Raw genomic sequence first — 23,429 nt, 5'->3', positions numbered from 1 at the left:
AAAGGTAAAGGCAGCACAATCTGTAGTGATCAGAAACTGAAAATAAAGTTAACGCCCATCAATTTGGCATGGCTGAATAAAGTGCGAAAAACTGTGAGACAAACAATTGGCTGATACGCTACCATTGAAGTGAAGGAATTAGGGCTGTGCCAGATGACATGGAGAGATTTTCCTCAAGTACAGTGGATTAAGAAAAGTGAGATGCAAAATAGACTAATATAGTTCTATTTTTGTAAAACAATGACCAAAAAATCTCATATGTTTGTATATGTGTGTGTAAATACATACGATTTTAGAAATGCATATATTTTGGAAGAACACCTGTAAGATTTTTGACACAGCTTACCTGGTGGGGCAAGAAAGGGGACTGGGCTGCTAATGTCGGGGAACGTTTAGGGAGAAGAGGCTGGTACGCTACGATCCCGTATCATCATATGTGTATGTGTACGAAAAAAAACTATCATTCTTTTTTGTCACCGCCTCTTTGGTTTCATGGTTAGGAAGTTCTTCCCCACACAAATATCATTACAATTTTTTTTTTTTTTGCTTTTTCTTGTAATTGCTTTATAGTTTCATTTACTACATTTATTTTCTGAAGTATATTTTGATATAGGGAAGGTATTTTTTCTTTAATAATTTCAGCACTATTTGTGTAGTTCTATTGAGCTATAATTGCCAGACAATACAGTGCAAGTATTTAAAGTGTACAATGTGACGAGTTGTGATACAGGTATGCACCTGCCAGCCTTATTACTGAACCATCAGAGCTTTCCCCACTGATATGAAATGGCACTTTTAGTACATTAAATTTTTATAAATACACACCATTCAACTGCTACTAGAACATCTAATCCTGCCTTAAGATCCTAGGGAAACATCTCTTCACCTCTTTATGCAGAAAATGATGATGCAATGGACTCTTGAACCTCTGGCATCCTAACTTACAAGAACCAACAAGTGACTAGTGATAGAGTTAAGTAGAACACCAGATCAAGGGACAGGAAAGGACTGCCAGGGGAAAAGACTGGTTTCTTGAGGTGGGAGAGAGAATTGGGGTAATCAGAAAGGTATGGAAAAAAGGAGGCTGAAATCTGAAAGCTAGTCCCTCATGCTGTACAAGGAACAAAGTAAGAATTTCAACCTCTATTTCAATCTGTTCAGAGATATACGACCTTTCAGTCAGGAATTTAAATGTTTGCTCTGAAGAAGACCAGATACATGAAACCTGACCAGGTACAAAATTCTTAAGGTTTGTCTTGCTCAATAGTCTCTTGGTATTGCTCTACTGTGTCCAGCATTTAAACTTAAAGTTTAAAGCCGGTCTGATTTTTACTTCTTTATAAATAAACTTTTTTTATAAAAGTTTGGACAAAATGCATGGACGCAAGGATGCATACAAGGATGCTAAGAGAGTAGTTTCATTATCTCTATAAATTAAAAATGTTACAGTTTTTATAGTGATTTTTCATTAATCTTGCTTGGAAATTAGTGAGTCCTTTTGATTTGCATACTCTGATCTTTTTTCAACTCAGGTTTTTAAAATTATGCCACTGATTATTGCTTATATTCCTGAAAGGTTTATTCATCTGTAATCCTAGACTAACCATTTTCTAAATCAAATCAAGTAATAAGGCACTAGCTAAGATTTTATAAAGCACATATAGCTAAACGACATTTAGAGCATCACTGGATTTCACCATTCAGTGTCATTTCACTTCTTAACTGCTATGCCACCTCCGTAGAAAAATGTGTGCTTACTCTTTCAACTACCTGTGAACTACTTTGATAAATCATTGAAAAGATCTGGTTAAATATAAAACTCGACTTAATAAATCACATAAACCTCCATGTCACATGTGATTTCTTCTTGTCTCTTATTATGCCCTGCTTCCCATCCCCCAAAATTACCCAGCCACAATCAACAAAGTCCTATTGATTCTAATTCCAGAATTTCATTATATATGTCCATTTCTTCTCATTAGCAGTCACAATTGACATCTTCATTATTTACTGTTAACAACAGCTTCCTAATTGACCTCCCTCTTCTGCTCCCAGCTCATCTGATGCAATACCATCAAAGCAGTATTTCCAAATATAAATTTTATGTTTCTCACTATAAAATCATTTCCTAGGTCTCCATCATGAAGTCCAAACTCTTTAGCATACTACAAGGTATATTTTTGCCTCTGTATGCAGTTCTGTCTTAGTTTCCTGCTACTCGCCCAAAGGAATTTTAAACATTGGTCATATTAAACTATTAACAGTTTTCCAAGAATACTGCTTTTGATTATGTCTTTGCACCTTCTGACTAAAATAACCTTGCTCTGCTCTTTGCTATCTTATAACACTCAAATATAAAAACTAGGGAAAACTGTAATGGACTACATTAAAGAACTGCTGTATGGATTTGTTATTTATTGAATGTATTATGCTTCAGGTAAATCTTAAAAGTAGATTAATAGAAATTTTTAATATGTCACATCCTTAAAATATTACATTAAGTTAGCTTTACTTATGTGAAGTTTGAATTTATCTTTCCTTCAGCAACGTTTAACAGAATAAAAGTTCTCTAATCCTGGGTTATTCTTTGATAAATGGATTGATTGTACTGATGAATAAGCTCCACGAACTAAATCTTAAAAAATGTCATTTCCTATAATGGATACCTATTGATTTTGACTATCTACCATCTCCATTTCCTCTGAGAATAATCTGACTTTGGTGAACATGACAATAGCAGAAAAATCTCACGCTGCAACACATCACACGCACATACCCAGGGTTACATGGGAGATCCTCTGGGGCCCTGGGTCAGCAAATCACTTAACCATGATGACTGCTTCAGGGTAAGTACCTGAGCCATGCCAGGACTACCAAAGTTCTTCCCTCCTAAAAAATGAAAGCCTATCTGCCATAGGAGAGAAACAAGCCAAAAGAGAGAGAGAGGGAAGAGTAGGGCTTACCCACTAGGCTTACCATACAGACATACAGAACTTACAGCCCACCAAGATGAAATGACTTTGCAGAGTCAATAGATGGTACAAATCCTGCTTAATTTCCACACAATCATAAAACTTTACACCTTAAAAATCACCTTGCTCAATCCTTTCATTTTACATACGCTGAAATGAAGTCCCAGAAAACAGTAATTATCTCTACAAAGTATTTCACAGACAGCAGAGCTAGAATTACATTCCAGATTGTCTGACTGCCAGGGAAATGTTCTTTGATATTCATAAAAACTAGATTAAAGGGAGATATCACTCTTTGTTTGTTTTGGTCAAAAATCATCTGTCGAGTAATTTCAGATACCCAAATAGAGACTTTCTGAAAAAATATGACTATCAACCATCTTGATATGCATAAAATTATACAACCTTATATCAGAAAATTACCTTAAATGAATTCAAATTATTCTCCTTTCTTGGCCATTTTATCATCATTATCTAGATAACTGCTATGCCCCTCAGAATAAGAGTCCACTAACAAACAGCTTTGGCAATGAATGATGCCATCGGAGGGTAAACTGAACATAGCTACCAAATCTGGGGAACTGTCTTATAATTAAATTATAATTCAAGCACCAGGCCGTCATTTCTCAAAGTGTATTCCACGGAACCCTAGACAACCACAAGATGCTCTGTGAACAAAAGATGCTAAAGTCAAATAAGTTTGGGAAAAGCTACATAAAATAAATTAATATATAAACCAACATAAATAATAAATATACAGTTGATCCTTGAACAACATGGGTTTGAGGTGCATGGGCCCACTTATGTGCAAATTTTTTTCAGTAGTAAATACTAGACTACTACAGATGTAGAACCACAGACACCAAGGGTTGACTTTAGGTCATATGCAGATTTTCTACTAGGCAGTAGTGAGCACCTCAACACCCTGCGCTTTTCAAGGGTCAATCGTATATATGTATGTATACATGTGTATACGTACCTTCCCTCTTAGAAATTCATAGTGTACGTTAAAGATTAAGAAGTCTTGTAGTGAAGAAAATGTTCAACTTTAATTCAGCATTTCTAAAACTTCTTTGATCATAACATATTTTTCACCAAATAACTCATTAACATAGGAAAAATTAGTATCGTGAAATACATTTTGGGGAAAACTAATCTAAAAATCTTTTGGTCCTATCCTACCAAGTAAATAAGATATCCAAATTTATATTTACTATAATTGCATATGTATATAGCATGTCAGTTTCCAGGTACTTTCACTTACATTTTGCTTATTTGTTCTAAGGTGTAGAATGGTGCCTATCACATAGTAGAACCAATATTTGTTGAATGAATAAATAAAAGTACAATCAGTTCTAATCAATTATCAAGCTTATTAATTTTTTTTAAGAATAAGATATACTTAACCACTACCTTACATGGTTTAGATATGAAAAAACCCAAGATTTACCGTAACTGTTAGAAAGTAAGAACAAGAGACCACAACACAAGATAGTAATGAAAAAAAGCCCTAAATTTCAATCCATCAAATCCACAACACAAGATAGTAATGAAAAAAAGCCCTAAATTTCAATCCATCAAAGCAGATATTTAGTATACCAAAAACTGCATACCACAAATATGGTATATGTATATATGGAATATGTGATACCTTGCTACTGTATGAAAAACACATTTTTGTGCTTTAATGTATAAAAATGCACTTAGCTTTGCCACTGAACTCAACTATCAGCATAAATTTAACTTTGGCAGGTATCTATCACATTACTGTTGCTGAAAATAATTCATATTTTATAAAGAAACAGTACTTCTGATGATCTACATTTTTAGGCTGCTATACTGTGCCAACAAACGCCATCCAACTTCCTAACATCTGCCACAGAAAAAAATGTACTTTTACATTTTGTTTGGATTCTAATTTTGAAAAAACCATATTATATCAAATATTCTTTGTCTTGTTTGAAAAAAGTAATTTTAACTAGTTACCCTTTTTTGCTAAGATATTACAAGCCCTGTAGAAATCTATTTATGCTACTTCTAAAAGTCTGCTCTCAAGGTCTTAAGATTTTAGTATAAAAAAAGTATCAACATTAAATAGAAAATCACCATTTGGCAACCAATAAGTGATCCATCCAAGAAACAACAACAGATGCTAAAACCAGGGGGTAAAAATTTGATGAGGAACGGTATGTTTACAGAGTCTCAAATATTTCCTCCAAATCAAAACACTTATTGATTACAAGAAAAAATCAAAAACATTTATTAATTTCAAAAGGAAAAAATAACGTTATAATGGAGAGACCTAGTAGACAGAAGCTTAATCAAGGGATCAGAGTATGAGACATCACTAGGACAAATCAAACATAAGCTCCACATGAGGCTGCAAAAAGAACACATCAATCCTTTTGGGATATTCCTGCTGAAAATGTACAACATGAATCTAAACATGAAAAAACATCAGACAAAACCAAATGGAGGCACATTCTATAAAATAACTGACCTGTAATGTTCAAAATTTATCAGTTAGGAAAGTCAAGAAAAGGCTCAAGAACAGTTCCAGTTTGAATGAGACTAAAGAAACATGACAACTAAATCTATCCTGCATATAGACCCTTTTGATAAATGGCAAAACTTGGTGATATAGGAGAATGTCTTTGTAAGAAACAAATACTGAAATATTTTGGGATGATTGGGCAATATGTTGAAAACTTACTCTCAAATGGTCTGAAAGAAAAAAACCTCTTTGTACTAGACTTACAAAAACAGATAAAAATTTAGATAAACTTAAAACTTTAAAACCGATATTACATATTTCTACCATCTTCAATATTATTTTTATTTCCTTCTGGATTTGAAATTAAAGGTCTTGAAACTACTCATCTACTGTTTTGGTTTTCTGAATTCCTAGGTTCCAGTGGGGTTGGGAGATGCTGAAATGTATGGGAATACTCAGGAGTACCACAAAGATTAGGGACTTAGGCACTAACAGAAGGAAGAACAAAAATATATTAGGGAAAACTGGAACCTACTATCAAAAGGGCTATCTTCTGGAGGCACACATAAATAGACCTGTAGCAAATTTAAAATAAGTGCTTTTCCAGAAGATGACTGCTACCAAAAAGCAGTGGTAAAATATATTACAATATGTGGCTAAAAGAATGATTATTTTTACTAGAAAACAAACAAGTCTAAAAATGCATATTGCTACAGAAAGATAAGTTTTTAATGACTGTTTATTTTCTACATTGTAATAATTCAGAATGTACCAATTTTTTTTAAAAAAAGTGGGCATTCATATTTTAAAGCAGACAATGGAACATTAGCAGTAACTACAAAAGTACTCTTTTAGTATGCTACCAATTTAAAAAACAGTTCCTTTTTATTTCCCTAAATTTGCTGGTTAAGAACCTCTTAGGGTAGAATTGGGAGAATGCAGATTAATAAAGAAATACAAATTCCTAGGCCTCATCCAAAATTCAAACAAGGTCTTCATAATATGTTCATAAGCACCCTAATAAAACCTTCATGGAGGTTCTGTATATATTACTTGTACAGAAAAAAGTTAACAAAGCAGGCTTGAGACCGCTATCCCTAGAAAGGTCAGCTTGTAAGATTAGCTCTCTTGGTTGGCAACTGGTAACTTGGCTTTCAAGACAGCTTCCACCATTCCAAGACTGATAAGGGTGGCACACTATGCTATATTATCTGTACAAACAATATGGTTTATGACCAATCTCTGCTTTCCTTCTGAGCATCTAAAATTTGGTACATGCTAAAGCAGAGGGTACCTGTGGACTGACATCAATACAAACTATGGACTTCTGGGCTCAGGTGAGCTTCGCTGGTAGATAACATTTCACACATGTGGTAATAACTCATTGCTAGAGGAATTAAGCATGTCCTGTGTGACTCCACTGGGAGAAGACTGTTGGAAGCTTCAACCTGGCTTCCTCCAGACTTCACCCTGTGTGCCTTTTCCCTGTACTGATTTTGCTTTCCATCCTTTTGCTGAGTCCTATGAGCCTTCCTAGTGAATCAAACTTGGGGTCATTTTGGGGACTCTGAAAACAATACTTTAATGTATAAAATTACCATCTTAGAGTTCCAAGTGTTTCAGTACATATTATGTATACATTAGCAACTTGCAATTGATAACTTTAAGATGACAACAGTTTAAAGTAAGTCCTATATCACTCACAAAATTATCTACTTTTTGGACTACTGGAGAAAAGAATACTTAGAAGATTATGTAACTTCATTTTCTCAAAGCTCATATTTGCAATTTCAACTGCAAATATAGTTATTTGAGATTTTATTTACCTGGTTGTTACAAATTATTTCTGTATGTATAAATATTTAAAATTCAGAATGAAAGAAAACCCATCCTTATCATCAAAAACAAACAAACAAATCCAAATGCAAACTCAAAACAGTTTACTGTGCATCACAATTTAGGTGGTATTTAAAAGGGATACATTCTTACCATGTGGAGTTATCGTCTGTACAGGCTTAGCAGGGGATCTCACATTCCATATAGTCAAAGTGCCATCTGAATGACTGCAAATAAATTGTTTTCCTTCATGATGCCAAGCAACAGAGTGGATAGCCTATAGAAGAGGGGTAAAGAATTCCATTTTTAAAAACAAAATTTTATTTAAACACCAAGTTATTCATAATTAATTTTTCATTTTAAACTTTTTCTTATTTCCCAAGCTAACGTCAATAATGTTAATCTCAAATTCCCATAACTCAGTCCTCCTGTCATTATGAGATTTAATTTGGTTCCGACACTATTTTAATGATTTTTACTTTATTTACTCCTTAAGTGAGCGTAAGGATAATATGATAGTGATACATGTATTATTGACAAGTTCAGGAAAACAAAATGTATTCTTACAATAAACAATAACTAAACATAAATTACCAAGCAATTATAATCAATATTCCATTGGAAAAACTAGTTGCATTGACAGATGAGAACAAATTTTAGAAATTAACTAAAATTTTAGAATTTTTAGACAAAAATATACATTTGGAATTAAGGTCAATTAAAAATACCTCAGACTGAGCTTTAAGACAGGTTACCCATTTCTCACAGTAATTATTAAGGTGACTTTTAAAATCTGAAATTTATTTTATATGTCTGAGCCACTTAAAAACTATCTGAAAAATATTTTTTAAGTTTTAAACTTTTAAATTTATTTATTTATCTTTTTTAAAAAATTAAAATTTTTATAAAATTTTTAAAGGTTACTTTCCATTCAGTTATTACAAGATATTGGCTATATTCCCTGTGTTGTACAACATTATACAATACATCCTTCAGCCTATCTTACACCCAACAGTTTATGCCTCCCACTCCCTGACCCCTAGATTGCCCCTCCCCAACCTCCCCACTGGTAACCAGAAGTTTGTTCTCTATTATCTGTGAGTCTGCTTCTTATTTGTTATATTCACTAGTTTGCTGTATCTTTTAGATTCCACATATAAGTGATATCATACAGTATTTGTCTTTCTCTGTCTGACTCATTTCACTTAGCATAATGCCCTCAAAGTCTATCCATGTTGCTACAAATGACAAAATTCCATTCTTTTTTATGGCTGAGTAGTATTCCATTGTATATATACACCATATTTTCTTTATCCATTCATCTCTTGATGGGCACTTTGGTTGCTTCCATATCTTGGCAATTGCTATGAACATTGGGGTGCATATATCTTCTAAGGAAGCAATCCCATTTACCATTATATCAAAAAGAATAAAATACCCATGAATAAACCTACCTAAGGAGGCAAAACATCTGTATTACAAAAACTATAAGATGCTGATGAAAGAAATTGAAGATGACACAAATAAAATGATATACTGTGTTCTTGAATTGGAGGAATCAATATTGTTAAAATGATCATACTACCAAGGCAATCTACAGATTCAATGCAATCCTTATCAAAATACCAATGGCATTTTTCATAGAACTAGAACAAATAATTTTAAAATTTATATGGAAACACAGAAGACCTTGAATAGCCAAAATGATCTTAAGAAGAACAGAGCTGGAGGAATCATATTCCCTGACTTCAGACTATACTACAAAGCTACAGTCATCAAAACAGTATGGTACTGGCACAAAACAGACACATAGCTCAATGAAACTGGATAGAGAGCCTAGAATTAAATCCATGCACATATGGTCGATTAATCTATGAAAAAGGAGGCAAGAATGTACAATGGAGAAAAGACAGTCTCTTCAGTAAGTGATGCTGGGAAAACTGGACAGCTACACGTATGGTTTGGCCAACCCAATAAAAGAATGAAATTAGAACATTCTCCAACACCATATACAAAAATAAATTCAAAATGGATTAAAGATCTAAATGAAAGACTGGATACTATAAAACTCCTCGAGGAAAACATAGTCATAATACTCTTCAACATAAACTGCAGCAATATTTTGTTTGGATCCGTCTCCTAAAGTAAAGGAAATAATAGCAAAAATAAACAAATGGGACCTAATTCAACTTAAGGTTTTTCTACAGCAAAGGAAACCATCGACAAAATAAAAAGACAACCTACTGAACGCGAGAAAAATATCTGCAAATGATATGACTGGTAAGGGATTAATATCCCACATATTTAAACAGCTCATACAACTCAACATCAAAGAAACAAACAACCTGATTACAAAATGGGCAGAAGAACTCAATAGACATTCTTCCATAGAGGAAATGGAGATGGCCAACAGGCACATGAAAAGATGCTCAACATGGTTAATCATCAAGGAAACGCAAATCAAAACTACAATGAGATATCACCTCACACCTGTCAGAATGGCTATCATCAAAAGAACACAAATAACAAATGTTGGCGAGGATGTGGAGAAAAGGGAACCTTCATACACCGTCGCTGGGAATGTAAATTGGTGCAGCCACTGTGAAAAACAGGATGGAGTTTTCTCAAAAACCTAACATAGAGTTACCATATGATCCAGCAACTCCACTCCTGGGTATATATCCAGAAAAAACAAAAACATTAATTCGAAAAGATACATGCACCCCAATGTTCATGAAAAATATTTTTATATGACCAAAGTTTGCTACCCTTCAATTTTTTGTTCTGATATTATTTAAATTTTGTCTGTAAAAAAATTTAAAAAGTCACTCTCCTACGTTCTCTTTAAATTACTTCTTTTTTATTCAAGTTGATACACTTCTTGTTCTTAATGGTCAACAGAATCTAAAAGCTATCCTACTAGAATGTCTTGAACTGCCAAGTGCAGCCCAAAAACCATGTAACTGGAAGTTAAGAGTTTTACTTACATACAAAGTCATCATTTAGTATCATCATTCAATGTCCATTTATTTGGGTTCCTCATATGCTTATACATTTAAGTTAAATAAAATAATTTAATGTTTATGGATCACATTTTAAAATTTAAATGATGATAGACAAAGACAATCAACTGTATTTTTATTTATTTATTTATTTTATAAATTTATTTATTTATTTTTATTTTTGGCTGCGTTGGGTCTTTGTTGCTACACATGGGCTTTCTCTCTAGTTGCGGCAACAGGGGGCTACTCTTTGTTGAGGTGCATGGGCTTCTCATTGCGATGGCTTCTCTTTGTTGTGGAGCATGGGCTATAGGCACACGGGCTTCGATAGCCGTGGCATGTGGGGCTTAATAATTGTGGCTCACAGGCTCTAGAGCTCAGGCTCAGTAGTTGTGGCACACAGGCTTAGTTGCTCCGCAGCATGTGGGATCTTCCCAGACTAGGGCTCTAACCCGTGTCCCCTGCATTGGCAGGCGGATTCTTAACCACCGTGCCACCAGGGAAGTCCCTCAGTTGTATTTTTAAATGCCAATATTTAATACAATGTTTTAGGGTCAAAGTATCTCTAACAAAATTCTAAATAAAATCTTAAAATAGTAATAAACTTATTCCAAAACATACACATGACATTTCATAAACTCAATCTTAGAATAAGCAATTTCTTGGACTTCCCAGAAGTCCATGGTGCAGTGGTTAAGAATCCACCTGCCAATGCAGGGGACATGAGTTCAATCCCTGGTCCAGGAAGATCCCACACGCTGTGAAGCAACTAAGCCCATGCACCACAACTACTGAGCCTGCACTCTAGAGCCTGTGAGCCACAACTACTGAGCCTGCATGCCACAACTACTGAAGCCTGCACACCTAGAGCCTGTGTTCCGCAACAAGAGAAGCCACTGCAATGAGAAGCCCGCGCACCGCAACAAAGAATAGCCCCTGCTTATTGCAACTAGAGAAAGCCCGCACACAGCAATGAAGACCCAAAGCAGCCATAAATGAATAAATAAATATATTTATTTGTTTAAAAAAAGTTAAAATAAGCAACTTCTTAGTCGCCTTAATAGGTGAAATTATTTCTGTAAAATATAAGTAATGTTAAGAAGCTATACACAAAGCTACTTAAATATATTTTTTTAAAGTGATAAAAGAAGTACAAGAGAGGTTTACAGTGTTATCTGGAACTTATAAATAAAAACATTCTAATCTTATCATATAAAAAAATGTGTAACATATATATAAGTATATATATTATATAAAGAGAACTAATATTTCTACTTTGCTGAAGAAAACAATATACATCTTTGTTTAAGAGTACCTTTTATTTTTAAGATATTAAATTATTAAGCATTCCAAAAATAAATAGTAGCTAATTACAGGGACCAATAGCTCATAATATTTTGGATAACAGAGAGAAACAAGTAACAGAAAATACCCTACAAAAAGAAATAGCCAAATGTGAACTTTTAAATACAACAAACATGCACAACTTTTTCCATTATTTCTGCAATGTTTAAAGTACAAATACAACTTGATAAAAGATTTCTTTTTTCCTAATAGTCTAATACCATTACTTGTAATACTACATATGTGCTACCCAAGTATGTATATATATATATGTAAACATAAATGTCAATAATGTATATATAGTATAGTAAACTTTATGCTACAGTAATGTATATACTATGTAAGTACAGTGTAAGTATATGTATACTGTGTAGTTGATTCCTGAACAACACGGGTTTGAATCATGCAGGTCCACTTATAGGCAGACTTTTTTTTTTTTTTTTTTTTTTTTGCAGTAGGCAGGCCTCTCACTGTTGTGGCCTCTCCCGTTGCGGAGCACAGGCTCCAGATGTGCAGTGTCAGCGGCCATGGCTCACGGGCCCAGCCGCTCCACGGCATGTGGGATCCTCCCGGACCGTGGCACGAACCCGTGTCCCCTGCATCGGCAGGCAGACTCTCAACCACTGCGCTACCAGGGAAGCCCAGGTTCTACTTTTAAGCAACTGAAATATGACATGCTTTTGTGTAGTTTTCTTCATGTTTCTTCTGCTTGGAGTTCACTGAACTTCTAAGATATCTGTATATTCTAGAAGTTTATAGGGTTTAAAGTCTTCATCAAATTTGGGAAACTTTGGGTCATTAGTTCTTCAAATATGTTTTCTGTCCACATGCTCCCTTCTGAGACTCCTACTACACATATATTAGTCTTCTTGAAGTTGTACCACAGTTCACTGATGTTCTGCTCATTCTTTGCTCATCTTTCATATTGAGTAATTTCTATTGCTATGTGTCTTCAAGTTAATCAAGCTTTTCTTCTGCAATATCAAATCTTCTGGTAAACCCATCCAGAGAAAATTTTTCATCTTAGACATTTTCCATCTCTAGAAATTACACTTGTGTTTTTGAAGTCTTGCATGTCTTTCCTCAACATTTTCATGCTTTCATTTACCTTTTAGAGCATATGGAGTCTGTTCAATATTTGTTTCAGTATCCTTGTCTACTAATTATACCATCAGTATCATTTCTGAGTCTGTTTCTATTGACTGTATTTTATTCTCCTTTTGCATTATATTTCCTGCTTCTTTGCATGCCTCATAGATTTTTATCTGGACGCTAATCATTGTGAAATTTATGATGGGTTGTTATACTCTTTTAAAGATTTTTGAGCCTTTTTTCTGGGATTCAGTTAAAAATACTGCTTGGAAACAGCTTAGACTTTTTAAGGCTTGCTTTTAAGCTCTGTTAGGCTAGCTGAGCCAGGCTGTAATGCAGGGCTAGTTTGGCCCCACTACTGAGGCAGTACCTTTCTGAGCACCCTTCCTGATGCCCTGTCTACTACAAGCTTTCTCCATTCTGCTGGGAATGTGAACTACTCTCAGTCCTCTGTGTGCTATGAGAATTGTTCTACCTACTCCTTTCCAGTGGATCTTTTCCAAGCCTCACACCCATGCAGTAATCAGTATTCAGCTGAAGACGCAGGGTGAAGGGCTCCTTGCGAACTTTTAAAACTATCTCTAGGCAGTTCTCTACTCTCTGTTACCTTGTCTTATAAGCTATGGATATCTTCCCCAATTTCCCAACTCTGCCTCCTCAACTCAGGGAGACTGTTGGGCTTATTAAATTAGGTTCCCCCCTTCCCCCTTCATGGGCTGAGACCTGGAAGATCTCTCCAGGTCATAAGCTAAGGCAATTGAAGGGCTCACCTTGCTTCCCCTCTCTAAGGATTCCCGGTTCTACACTACCTGCTAATTTATAAAAACTGTTCTTTCATGTATTTTTCCAGTGTATTTAAGGTGAAATGGTAAATTCCCTGTGACTCCATAGTGGCTAAAGCCAAGATAACTATTTAAATGACAAAAGCAAAACAAAAAAAAGTCAGTTTTTCAAATGTGCTTTCATTTTGACATAGGAAACAGCTCTACAGGACAAATCTTCCAGGGAAATGACAAGAACTCTTTATTAAAAATATTCTTTTAAAATAATTTCAAGATCTTGATTGGTGAACCACAGAATACTTACTAACTAAAAAGCTTTAAATACAAAAAGTATACAGCTATGAAAGCAAAGGAAATTCTTTTAGTCAAGCTTAAAAGATAATACGCAGACATTTACAAAGTATTCCAAGTATTGCTACAGTTGCTCAAGGTAGTCTGCTTGAGTAACTGAAAGCATCGATATGAACACATGACATATTTCTCAAAAACAAGCAAACAAAACCACTTACACAGTTCCTAGATCTATTCACTGAATTGGAAATTGTGAGCACTCCTGGTACCCAAATTAGGGTCACTAGATACCATTTCACACTGAAAGAAGCCAGTTTCATGGAAAAAGATATTTTAAATTTGGGACAGAAATATACAAGATTAATAGGTATACTTTGTTATAACAGATGGCAAGGAAGCTATCTAAGAGTATTATCACCAGAGGACTCGGGAAACAACTAGAAGAGATTCACTGACCAAAGATGGGACAATTTGACAATCAATAAGGATAATAACTTCAGTGTACTGAAGCATATGAAATACGTTTAAATCTTTGAGTACATAGTGAAACAGAAAACAAGAACAAATTATCCATCATTAAGATTACTAGAGAACAACCCCTTTAAAGTAAATACTGAAATAAAAAGAAAGAATCAAGCATTTATCCTGCCTTTCCTATCTGAACCGTCTTACTATATAACCAAAAGAGTAGACAAGAAGTTTCTCTTTACTGAAGTGTCCCACATAATAGAGAAGGAATTATAAAATTAGAACTTCCCTATTTTGCAACAACTACGCACTAATAGATCGAGGCCTTGAACATCACTGGCTGCTAATATCACAAACAGACACTAATATTCAACCTGGTAGAAGAACATCAGCATCATCTATGAAATAGTCCTGCCAAAAATGAAACTAAATACGATCATGCCTCAGTAAACCATCCAATTTATAGGAAGTCTGAGGGCAAAAAAAGACAAAATCGATCAATCACAGTCTTTATTTGGATCCTAAAGCAAGCAAACTATAAATATTTACAGCATACTATCACTTGTATAAAATTTTAAAATAGCATACTTTATTAATTTGTTTGTAAATGCAGAAAATATCTCTGGAAGAATACATGAGAAACTAACATTGCGATGTGAGGTAAGGGAACCGGATGGCCAAATGATAGGAGTTGCAGAGATTTTTTTTCTATCTTTTGACCTATTTTAATATATTATTTCATATATATGCAAAAACTATGTGTTATTGCAATTAAAAAGGTTGCCTAAAAGAATCACTAATTAAGTTCTTAGAGAAGCCGTTCTGAGCTAGAGAAATGACAACAGCTTTTGGTTAGCAAAAATAATGTTATTACCTCATCGTAGGTGTATCTGTAGTCTGCTTTCTTTGACTTGAGGTCCCATAACACTACTGTTCCAGATTCAAAGCCAATCAAAAGCTGTAATAAAAGAAAATGCCACATTACCTAGGAATGACATGAATCATATGAAACATTTATTTGCTGATAATAAAGATAATTATCATTCATATGCTTAAGGTATGAAATTATAACATAATTAAACATCTGCATTGCTAATTACTAATCTCATGAATGACATATGGGAATACTGCATTGCATATTTATATGCCTTTGATCATTAGGGATTCAACATATATCATACAACTGATTATTGAAAATGAAAACAGTACCATTTTGAAGTCCAGAGGGTATATTTTCATTAATTAATATAAGTCACCAATAAAAATTAACATTTTCACGTGCTTTAAAGTTTACAGACTTTGCTAATTCAACACATTATCAGGCAATCTCATTTACTCATCTATATATTGATTAGTTCCAAATTATATCTAGCCTAGACCTCTCTCATGAGATTCAGACTTATAATTCCAGTGGCCACATGTTCACATATTTATTCCACAAGAACCTCAAAATAAATGTGTCCAAAGTGAATTCATTATTTTCTTCCCTACCTTCCTTTTCTGGTATTCCCTATTGCAGTGTCTCTCCCAGCATTCTTTTTTTTTTAATATTCATTAAGTCGCTCAGGCAAAAACCTTGGAGTCATCATTAACTCTAGTCTCTCCCCTACCAGGTAAAATCATCAAGTAATTTAAAAAGTACACTCTAATATCTCTCTAATTTACTTTCCTCCACCTCCAATGTCTCTCTCTTGGTTCAAGATACAAAAATCTCTTCTCTAGTCTCTGGTCTCTCTGACTCTCCAGTCTTGGCCCTTTTTTTTAACCCATTCCATATTGTAGCTAGGGTGATAGTTCTAAAATGCAAATCTGATCATGTAATGTAGCTTTTTGTTTAAAACTTTTTAATGCCTTACCATTATTTTTAGATCAAGTCCAAACTGAATAATCTGACCTACAAGATACATCATGGTCTGGCCTCTGCTCACCTCCCCAGCTTCATCCTTTTCCACATCCCTCTTACCCAATACATTCCATTATATCTTTCAGGTCATGCTCTCTCTTACCTTTACGCCTTTGCCCATGCTGTCACCCTAACTGGGCCACTCCATTCAAATGTCATCCTTTTTGCTGGACTAATCCTACTAATCCTTCATGTCATTTTAGCTATCACTTCTTCCTGAAAGTCTTCCTTGACCTACCAAATGTAAGCCAATGTCCTTCCTATGTGCTCCAACAGCAACCTGTACATTTTTTAACCTGAAGGGTCACTAGACAATAAAATAATGTCTTTTTCCTTATCTGAATTCTCTTGCAAACTGAAACACTGGTCTATTTAAGCAAGAACTGGTTTTACCTTGTTTACTACTATACCTCTAACATAAGACAGAGAGCCTGATATGTTGTAGGTACTTTTTTTGTGAATGAATACATTTTTTGTGAATGAATAAGTTCCGGAATGAAATGCATGTTCTTGCCTCACAAACTCTCTACTGTTTACCACCTCCTGCACTGGCATTTTCCAAATCTCAGTATTCCCCCTGCTGGAAAACTTCTCCCTTTTTAATTCACTTTTATTCACTTTTTATTCACTTTTAAGCATTTAGTGTTGCTTCCTTGGGTAAGCCTACTCAATTCCTCTGGATAGATGGAGATGCTTCTTCTCTTACACAAGTAAATGCATTTTCATCTATATGTCTCTAGTATCTAATATACTGCCTAATGCATAGTAGCTATTCAATAAATATTTGTTTAATAAATACATGAATGATCGGTAGCTAGCCAATAACTGTTCATATGATCTGGAGATATGAACAAATTTGGGGGCAGACCCAGTAACTTTAACTAAATTGCAACTTAGTGGATTTCAGACAATGGGGACATTTGGAAGAAGGAGTCATTGAAACTAACAAAATAGATTTTCCCACCTTGGTAGGAAGTACACTTAATTTTCCTAACATAAACTCTTCTTTCTTCGGCAATCTGAAATACATACTCTTTCTGGAAAAAAAAAACAAAACTGGTATTTGTTTCCTTTACCTTTTTCTAGTCCTTCTAAATATCTTGGACATGTATATGGCATTTTCTGATGGGGGAAGTAAGAGAGGAACTTCAGGAATAAGGAAAGAGATGGAAAAATATAAAATTTAAGAATTGATATACAGTATAAACAATACTGGATTGCTTAGGACACAGGTAACTTAAGCTCTAGCCTTAGATCTGCCACTTAGTAGCTATGTAACTTAAAAAAAAAATTTTTACCCATCCAGATCTTAATAACATAAGAGGGTTAAAGTAAACTTTAACCTCTCTAGCCAGCTGTATCTTCCTAAGAATGTTAGAAATCTGTGCCAATAAGTTAAACTTTAATCCCTACAATCTCCTAAATATTAAAAAATAGAAGAACTAACTGAAGGATGTGGTATTTATAAATAGAAAATTGCACAATTAAGGTGCTAATAAATTTGGAAGTGAGAGAAAGCATTTTATGTTAGGATTATCAGGAAAGGTATCATGAAAGATATGTATTTAATCTGAGCCTCAAGATGTGAGTAGGAATTCAGCAGAGAAAGAACAGTGGGAAAGAATTCCAAACAGAGGGACTTATATAAATAAGGGATGGAGATAGTAAAGAGCAGCTCACATTTGGGCAACAATAACTATTTGCTTCAGCATAGCATTCAGGTAAAGATGTTCTCAAAGACAATGAAACCTAGGGCTATGATTTAAGGAAGCATTGTTTTGCTTGTTAGATACTGCAGAACCACTGAAAGCTTTTGAACAGGAAAGCAATAAGATTAAAATGACACTCTAGGAAGATTGATCTGGAAATGACTCAAGAATGGGTTGGAATGCCTTGAACTGCAGTGGTCATAAGGAGATTGAATAGAAAAGACACTGCAATGGAAGGACTGAAATGACTTACTGACTAATTCAACGTAGAAGAAAGGGAAGTTCTCAATTCTTCCACCAGGTCTCCCACCCAAAGATTGGCTTTTAGACAATTATCTTATACCAAAAATAAGTAAGTAAAGTGAAGATATAGGTTACTGTAACTTGCTTCATGTAGTTTCTCTCAAACCATACAATTGTATGATATAGTCTAGCTCTGAACAGTACCGCTATCCTTTTGTTTTCCCAGTATTAACAGAACAGTGTTAACACAACATATAGGCTCTACCACTCTCACTAACTGAGAAAAGGAAAAACCCAAATAAACTTCACAAAATCCAGAACTTTCATTTCACTGATTTCTGATAGTGATTAACTTTCTGGTACTGATGTAGACTAATTTTCATGAAATTTTGTAAGTAGAAAAAATATCATTAAATAGAACTACTGAGAGATTGGTTTGAATTAGGAAGTAGAGATTCATGGAAAATAAAATTTTATTATTATTCAGAGTACTAATGAACCTAAATTAACAATAGCTAGGTAATGACTGCATGAAACTGGTTTCAAGTATAAAAAAATTAAGTATTATTTTTAAAAAGTCTCTATTGATCTGAGCTATTTATGGAGAAAAATTTAGGGGAGAGAGATACAGAGACAACTCCAACATAAGATGTTATGTGATAAGTGCTATAAAAATTGTTTAACTAGTGTAAAAAAGAATTCAAGACCAAAAGAAAATGGTTTTTGTCAGGATTATCAGAAAATAAGGGGAATTATTCTAAATAAGCCAAAAACAAGTTAACAACCTTTAACTGTATTTATTAAATTTTACTTGTTTTAGAGATTTCTTCTTTAAAATGTAAATATTTTAATTTTCACTTGTTCTTCATAATGCATAAATAAGCAATTAAGTATATATGATATACAACCTTTGTTATCAATCTCAACTTTGCAGAGTAAGTGTAGTTCTGGAATGGTTTGCATATTTAAAAAATACAAAATTCATGCATTTAAGTAATAAATATATATATTTAAAAAAATCTACCTTTCCTTCATCCATTGGATTATCACTTATATGGACGACAGGTCCTGGGTGAGATTTAGATGACCTTAAAGAAAAAACGTTAAGATGTTTTTTCGCAAGTAAAAATTGCAATACTATTACATACTCATTACAATAAGAATAATGAATGGAAAATAAAGATATATTTACAAAGGTTGAAAACATTTCAGCAAGTGATCAGTAACAGATATATAGTTCTCAATATGGATCAAAATAGGAATCAGGAAGAATAGTGACTCTCACATTGATATGTCACAAAAATTTTAAATTATGTACACCTGGGCTTCCCTGGTGGCTCAGCGGTTGAGAGTCCCCCTGCCAATGCAGGGGACATGGGTTCGTGCTCTGGTTCGGGAAGATCCCACATGCCGCGGAGCAGCTGGGCCCATGAGCCATGGCCGCTGAGCCTGTGTGTCCGGAGCCTGTGCTCCACAATGGGAGAGGCCACAACAGTGAGAGGCCCGTGTACCGCAAAAAAAAAAAAAAAAATTATGTACACTTTCTGTATAGGAAAGAATCTTCAATTTTGTATTTTAGCACAGAAAATTTATTCTCATGGTAGAATTCTCAAAGTTAATATTTTAAAATAAAGCAGCAAAAAAATAAAAAAATAAAATAAAATAAAGCAGCATCTAAAATATTGCTATCTTTATTTTACTCAATTCTAGCCTCCAGTTGGGGCATCTCATCTAGTTACACACTTCATACCAAAAATAAGAAAAATTCCATTATGGCTTTTAAAAAATCAACGAAATAATGCCACCAATATTTGCTCAGAGAAAAAAGAAGTCATACAGATAAGAATGTAGCTGAACTGATGTCTATAGAGTAGAAATAAGCAGAAATAACCCATTCATAAACTCTAAGAGTTGAGAGACCAGTCCACTTCATTGAGAGCCACTTGTGAAACCATACAGACACCTGCACCAGGCCTCCCCGCTATATGTTGTGATCAACTCAAAGAACAGACCTAGAAAACCTTATTCCAAGGGACTGAGAAATAACAATGTTCCTGATAAAGGAAGGAAAACCAAACTTAATACACCATTACAGCTGCAACAACACATTACTTAAGGAGATATGCCACAAATTTATCCTTATGTCAAATTCTGTGGAATGCAACAATATGGAACTATTTGTTTAAAAACAAGAAGAAATGGTGAAAATGAACCTTGCCAATATCCTTAAATTCTGATTTTTATATCTAAATAATATATGAAAAAAATAAGAGAAAGAGATAAGATTCTAAGACAGTGAAAAGTTAGCACTAAAGATCCTTAGGGCCCTATAGCACAACACAGTTTTTGTTGTCATTACTGTTAAATAAAAGCAATCATTACCATATCAAAACTAAGGAAAATTAACTGTCAAATTAATTCTGCAATGTTACACTATAAACATTTACATTATATTTGGTAATTACTAAAACATAGCAAGTAGTGGTTTAGATCAGTGTTTTCTAAACATTGGTGGCAACTTGTTAGTGGGTCATGAAATCAATTTAGTGGGGCATGACCAAGCATTTGAAAGAAAAATAATTAGATGATAAATGAACAGAAAAAAATCTGGAATGTTTTTCACCTAAAAAGAATAATGGTTTTATTAAACTTGTGCTATAGCTTATATATATGTGAACATATTTATATATAATACGTATATGTATCTATACAGATATATGTAAAGCATTTAAATTTTCAAACTGCCAATGGGGCAATACTTGCAAAAGGCTGATAAATCTGTATTTAATATTAAAAATTTAATTCTATATTTACTAATTAGCTATTACATAATATTATCATATATGGTACTGATAGTTTCAGATATGGAATATTTGCTCAAACTCACAGTTCAATGGCTTTATTCCACATAATGACGTAGCCTGAGAGTGTGAAGGACTCCACATTGACAATATGTATATTACCTCGTTCAGTGCCCACATAGAGCCACTTACTCTGGAAAGGCAGATGGCAAAACGTAACCCTGCAAGAGAAAATATATCCAAAAAGGACATCAGAAAAATATCTGGTAAACTTTATTAACTGTATTAGAGGGTTAATAATGACATATACAATTTAGGAAAAGCAAAAAAAGATACAACCATCAGATTTATCAACTCACTGTAGTTAATATTCAATTATGCTAATTCAACTTTAATGTCAAATATAAGTCCTTACAGTAAATAGACAGCATAACCTGATAGAAAGAAGATGAGTTTTGACATTAGTATGTGTTTCAAATCTGGCTATGTCATTCACTGTGTTACTTCAGACGTATGACAAATGTAACTTTTAAAGCCACAAAGTGAGTCTAACACATCATCCCTAGGTACTACCGTATTTCTCAGAAGTTATTAACCACACGAATCCATCTTGGTACCTGTGCTGACTACTCCCTCTATGCAAAATGCTCCTCCTCCTCATGTTCTTCTCCTGTTCAAGATTTAGTTAAAATGCCACCTTCACTCAAATTGATACCTCAACACTTTTGTATCTCTATCAGGCTTGCCTTGTAAGAGAGTCTACCTTCCTCACTAACTTGTAAGCCTTTGGAAGGGCTAAGATCCTCTGTACTTAGGCTTAGACACTGATATTGGAATATACTCAAAACTATCTCCTTCTAAGTCCTGATGATATAAAAGTCCTTCATTGATACATTATAATAATTTACATGCATGTATTAAACTTTATAATCATTCCAACAATATCTAACATTTTCTATATAAGCTCAGTTGATAACAAGGTTAAGAATGGAAAATACCTTGTCCTTTTTGTAGAACTTATTTTTAGGAAAGACAAATAAAGATAGTATGTTATGAAACCATATAATGCTCATTTTTTTCAGACTACCTATTGTGTCTCTCAAAATATACTATTTAAAATTTTAATGGAATAGTCCTTTCAATAATACACAATGATGATAATCACTGCTGAACCCTCAAACTGACAGCAGTCATTAGGCAAGATACAGCATACAGAACATTTGCTATTCCCATTAACATAATTTCATTACAGAGAATTTTCAAGATGAAAACACTTCAAATAAATACATGCAACTCATGGTCTCACTAATTCCTAGAGTTAATGTTCATTCAGATAATTACTTAAGGTTCATCATCTATATTCTTTGTTGAGTGTTTTATATGATAGCATGTCATCTTTCCAAAGGGTTTATGTAAATTTAACAAAGAAATGACTACTGAATCAAAAAAACATCTTATAGTACCTTATTACTTCACAAGGCAGTAAGTCCACAGTACCTTTATGAAAACTTTAGGGCCATATAGGTTTCAGAATTCAGAATTTTCCACATTTTACCAAGGTACATAATAAGTATTTACATATTACCTAATATGGTGGTAGCACCTTGTAAACACACTGATTATTTCTGAGGTATAATTTTTGGCAGTTTCTTTTACTTGAGATATAATTGTCCTATAACTTTAGTTTCAGTCGTACAACATAATTCAATATATGTATGCATTACGTAATGATCACCACAGTAAGTCAAGTTAACATCCATAGCCACAGGTATAGTAAGAATTTTCTTCTTCCTGTGACGAGGACATTTAAGATCTACTCTCTTAGCAAAGTTCAAATACATAACACAGTGTTATTACCTATAGTCACTGGAAGTTTCTTAAAAAGTTACACCTACCATATGATCCACCCATCCCATTCCTAGGTATTTACCCAAAAGAAGGAAAGCATATGTCTACACAAGACCTGTACACAAATGTTCATAGCAGCTTTGCAACAGACCCAAACTGGAAATAACCCAAATGTCCTTCACCAGGTAAATGGATGAAAAACTTGTGTTATATACTTAGAATATTATTCAGCAGTAAATAAGGACATGCATACAACATACAACATGCATACATGCAACACCAATGAATCTCAAAATCCTTAAGATGAGCAAAAGCCAGACAAAAAAGACATATTTTATCATTCCACATACAATTTATATGCAGTAGAAAATGCAAACTAAGCTACTGTAACAGAAAGCAAATCAATGGTTGCCTGGATTGTGAGGGTAGAGGCCAGTAACAGAAGAGGGGAGAGATTACCACAAGGAAACATTTTGGGGTGATGGGTAGGTTCATTATCTTGATTGACAGTTTGGTGACAGTTTCATGAGTGTATGTGTCAAAACTTATCACATGGCTTATTACTTTAAATATGTACAGTTTATTATATGTCAATTATACCTAAATTAAGCTATTTTAAAATGTTTTGTTTTCAGAGATTTGTG

General features: G+C 33.9%; 1 protein-coding gene across 1 annotated transcript in view; it reads right to left on the bottom strand.

The window, feature by feature from the left end:
• Positions 1-23,429, bottom strand: part of STXBP5 (syntaxin binding protein 5) — a 166,136-nt gene that overhangs the window by 95,970 nt on the left and 46,737 nt on the right. The window contains exons 5-8 of the mRNA XM_082669302.1: positions 21,024-21,158; positions 19,161-19,224; positions 15,156-15,239; positions 7,448-7,579 (exon numbers count right to left, since the gene is read on the bottom strand). Coding sequence (XP_082525428.1) covers positions 7,448-7,579; positions 15,156-15,239; positions 19,161-19,224; positions 21,024-21,158 — 415 coding nt within the window. The remainder of the gene's footprint in view (positions 1-7,447; positions 7,580-15,155; positions 15,240-19,160; positions 19,225-21,023; positions 21,159-23,429) is intronic.

This window comes from Grampus griseus, assembly GCF_964374135.1.
Source record: "Grampus griseus genome assembly, chromosome: 13".
Taxonomy (NCBI): Eukaryota; Metazoa; Chordata; class Mammalia; order Artiodactyla; family Delphinidae; genus Grampus; species Grampus griseus.
The sequence above is the reverse complement of the archived record's forward strand: the minus strand, read 5'-3'. Positions and strand labels throughout refer to the sequence as shown.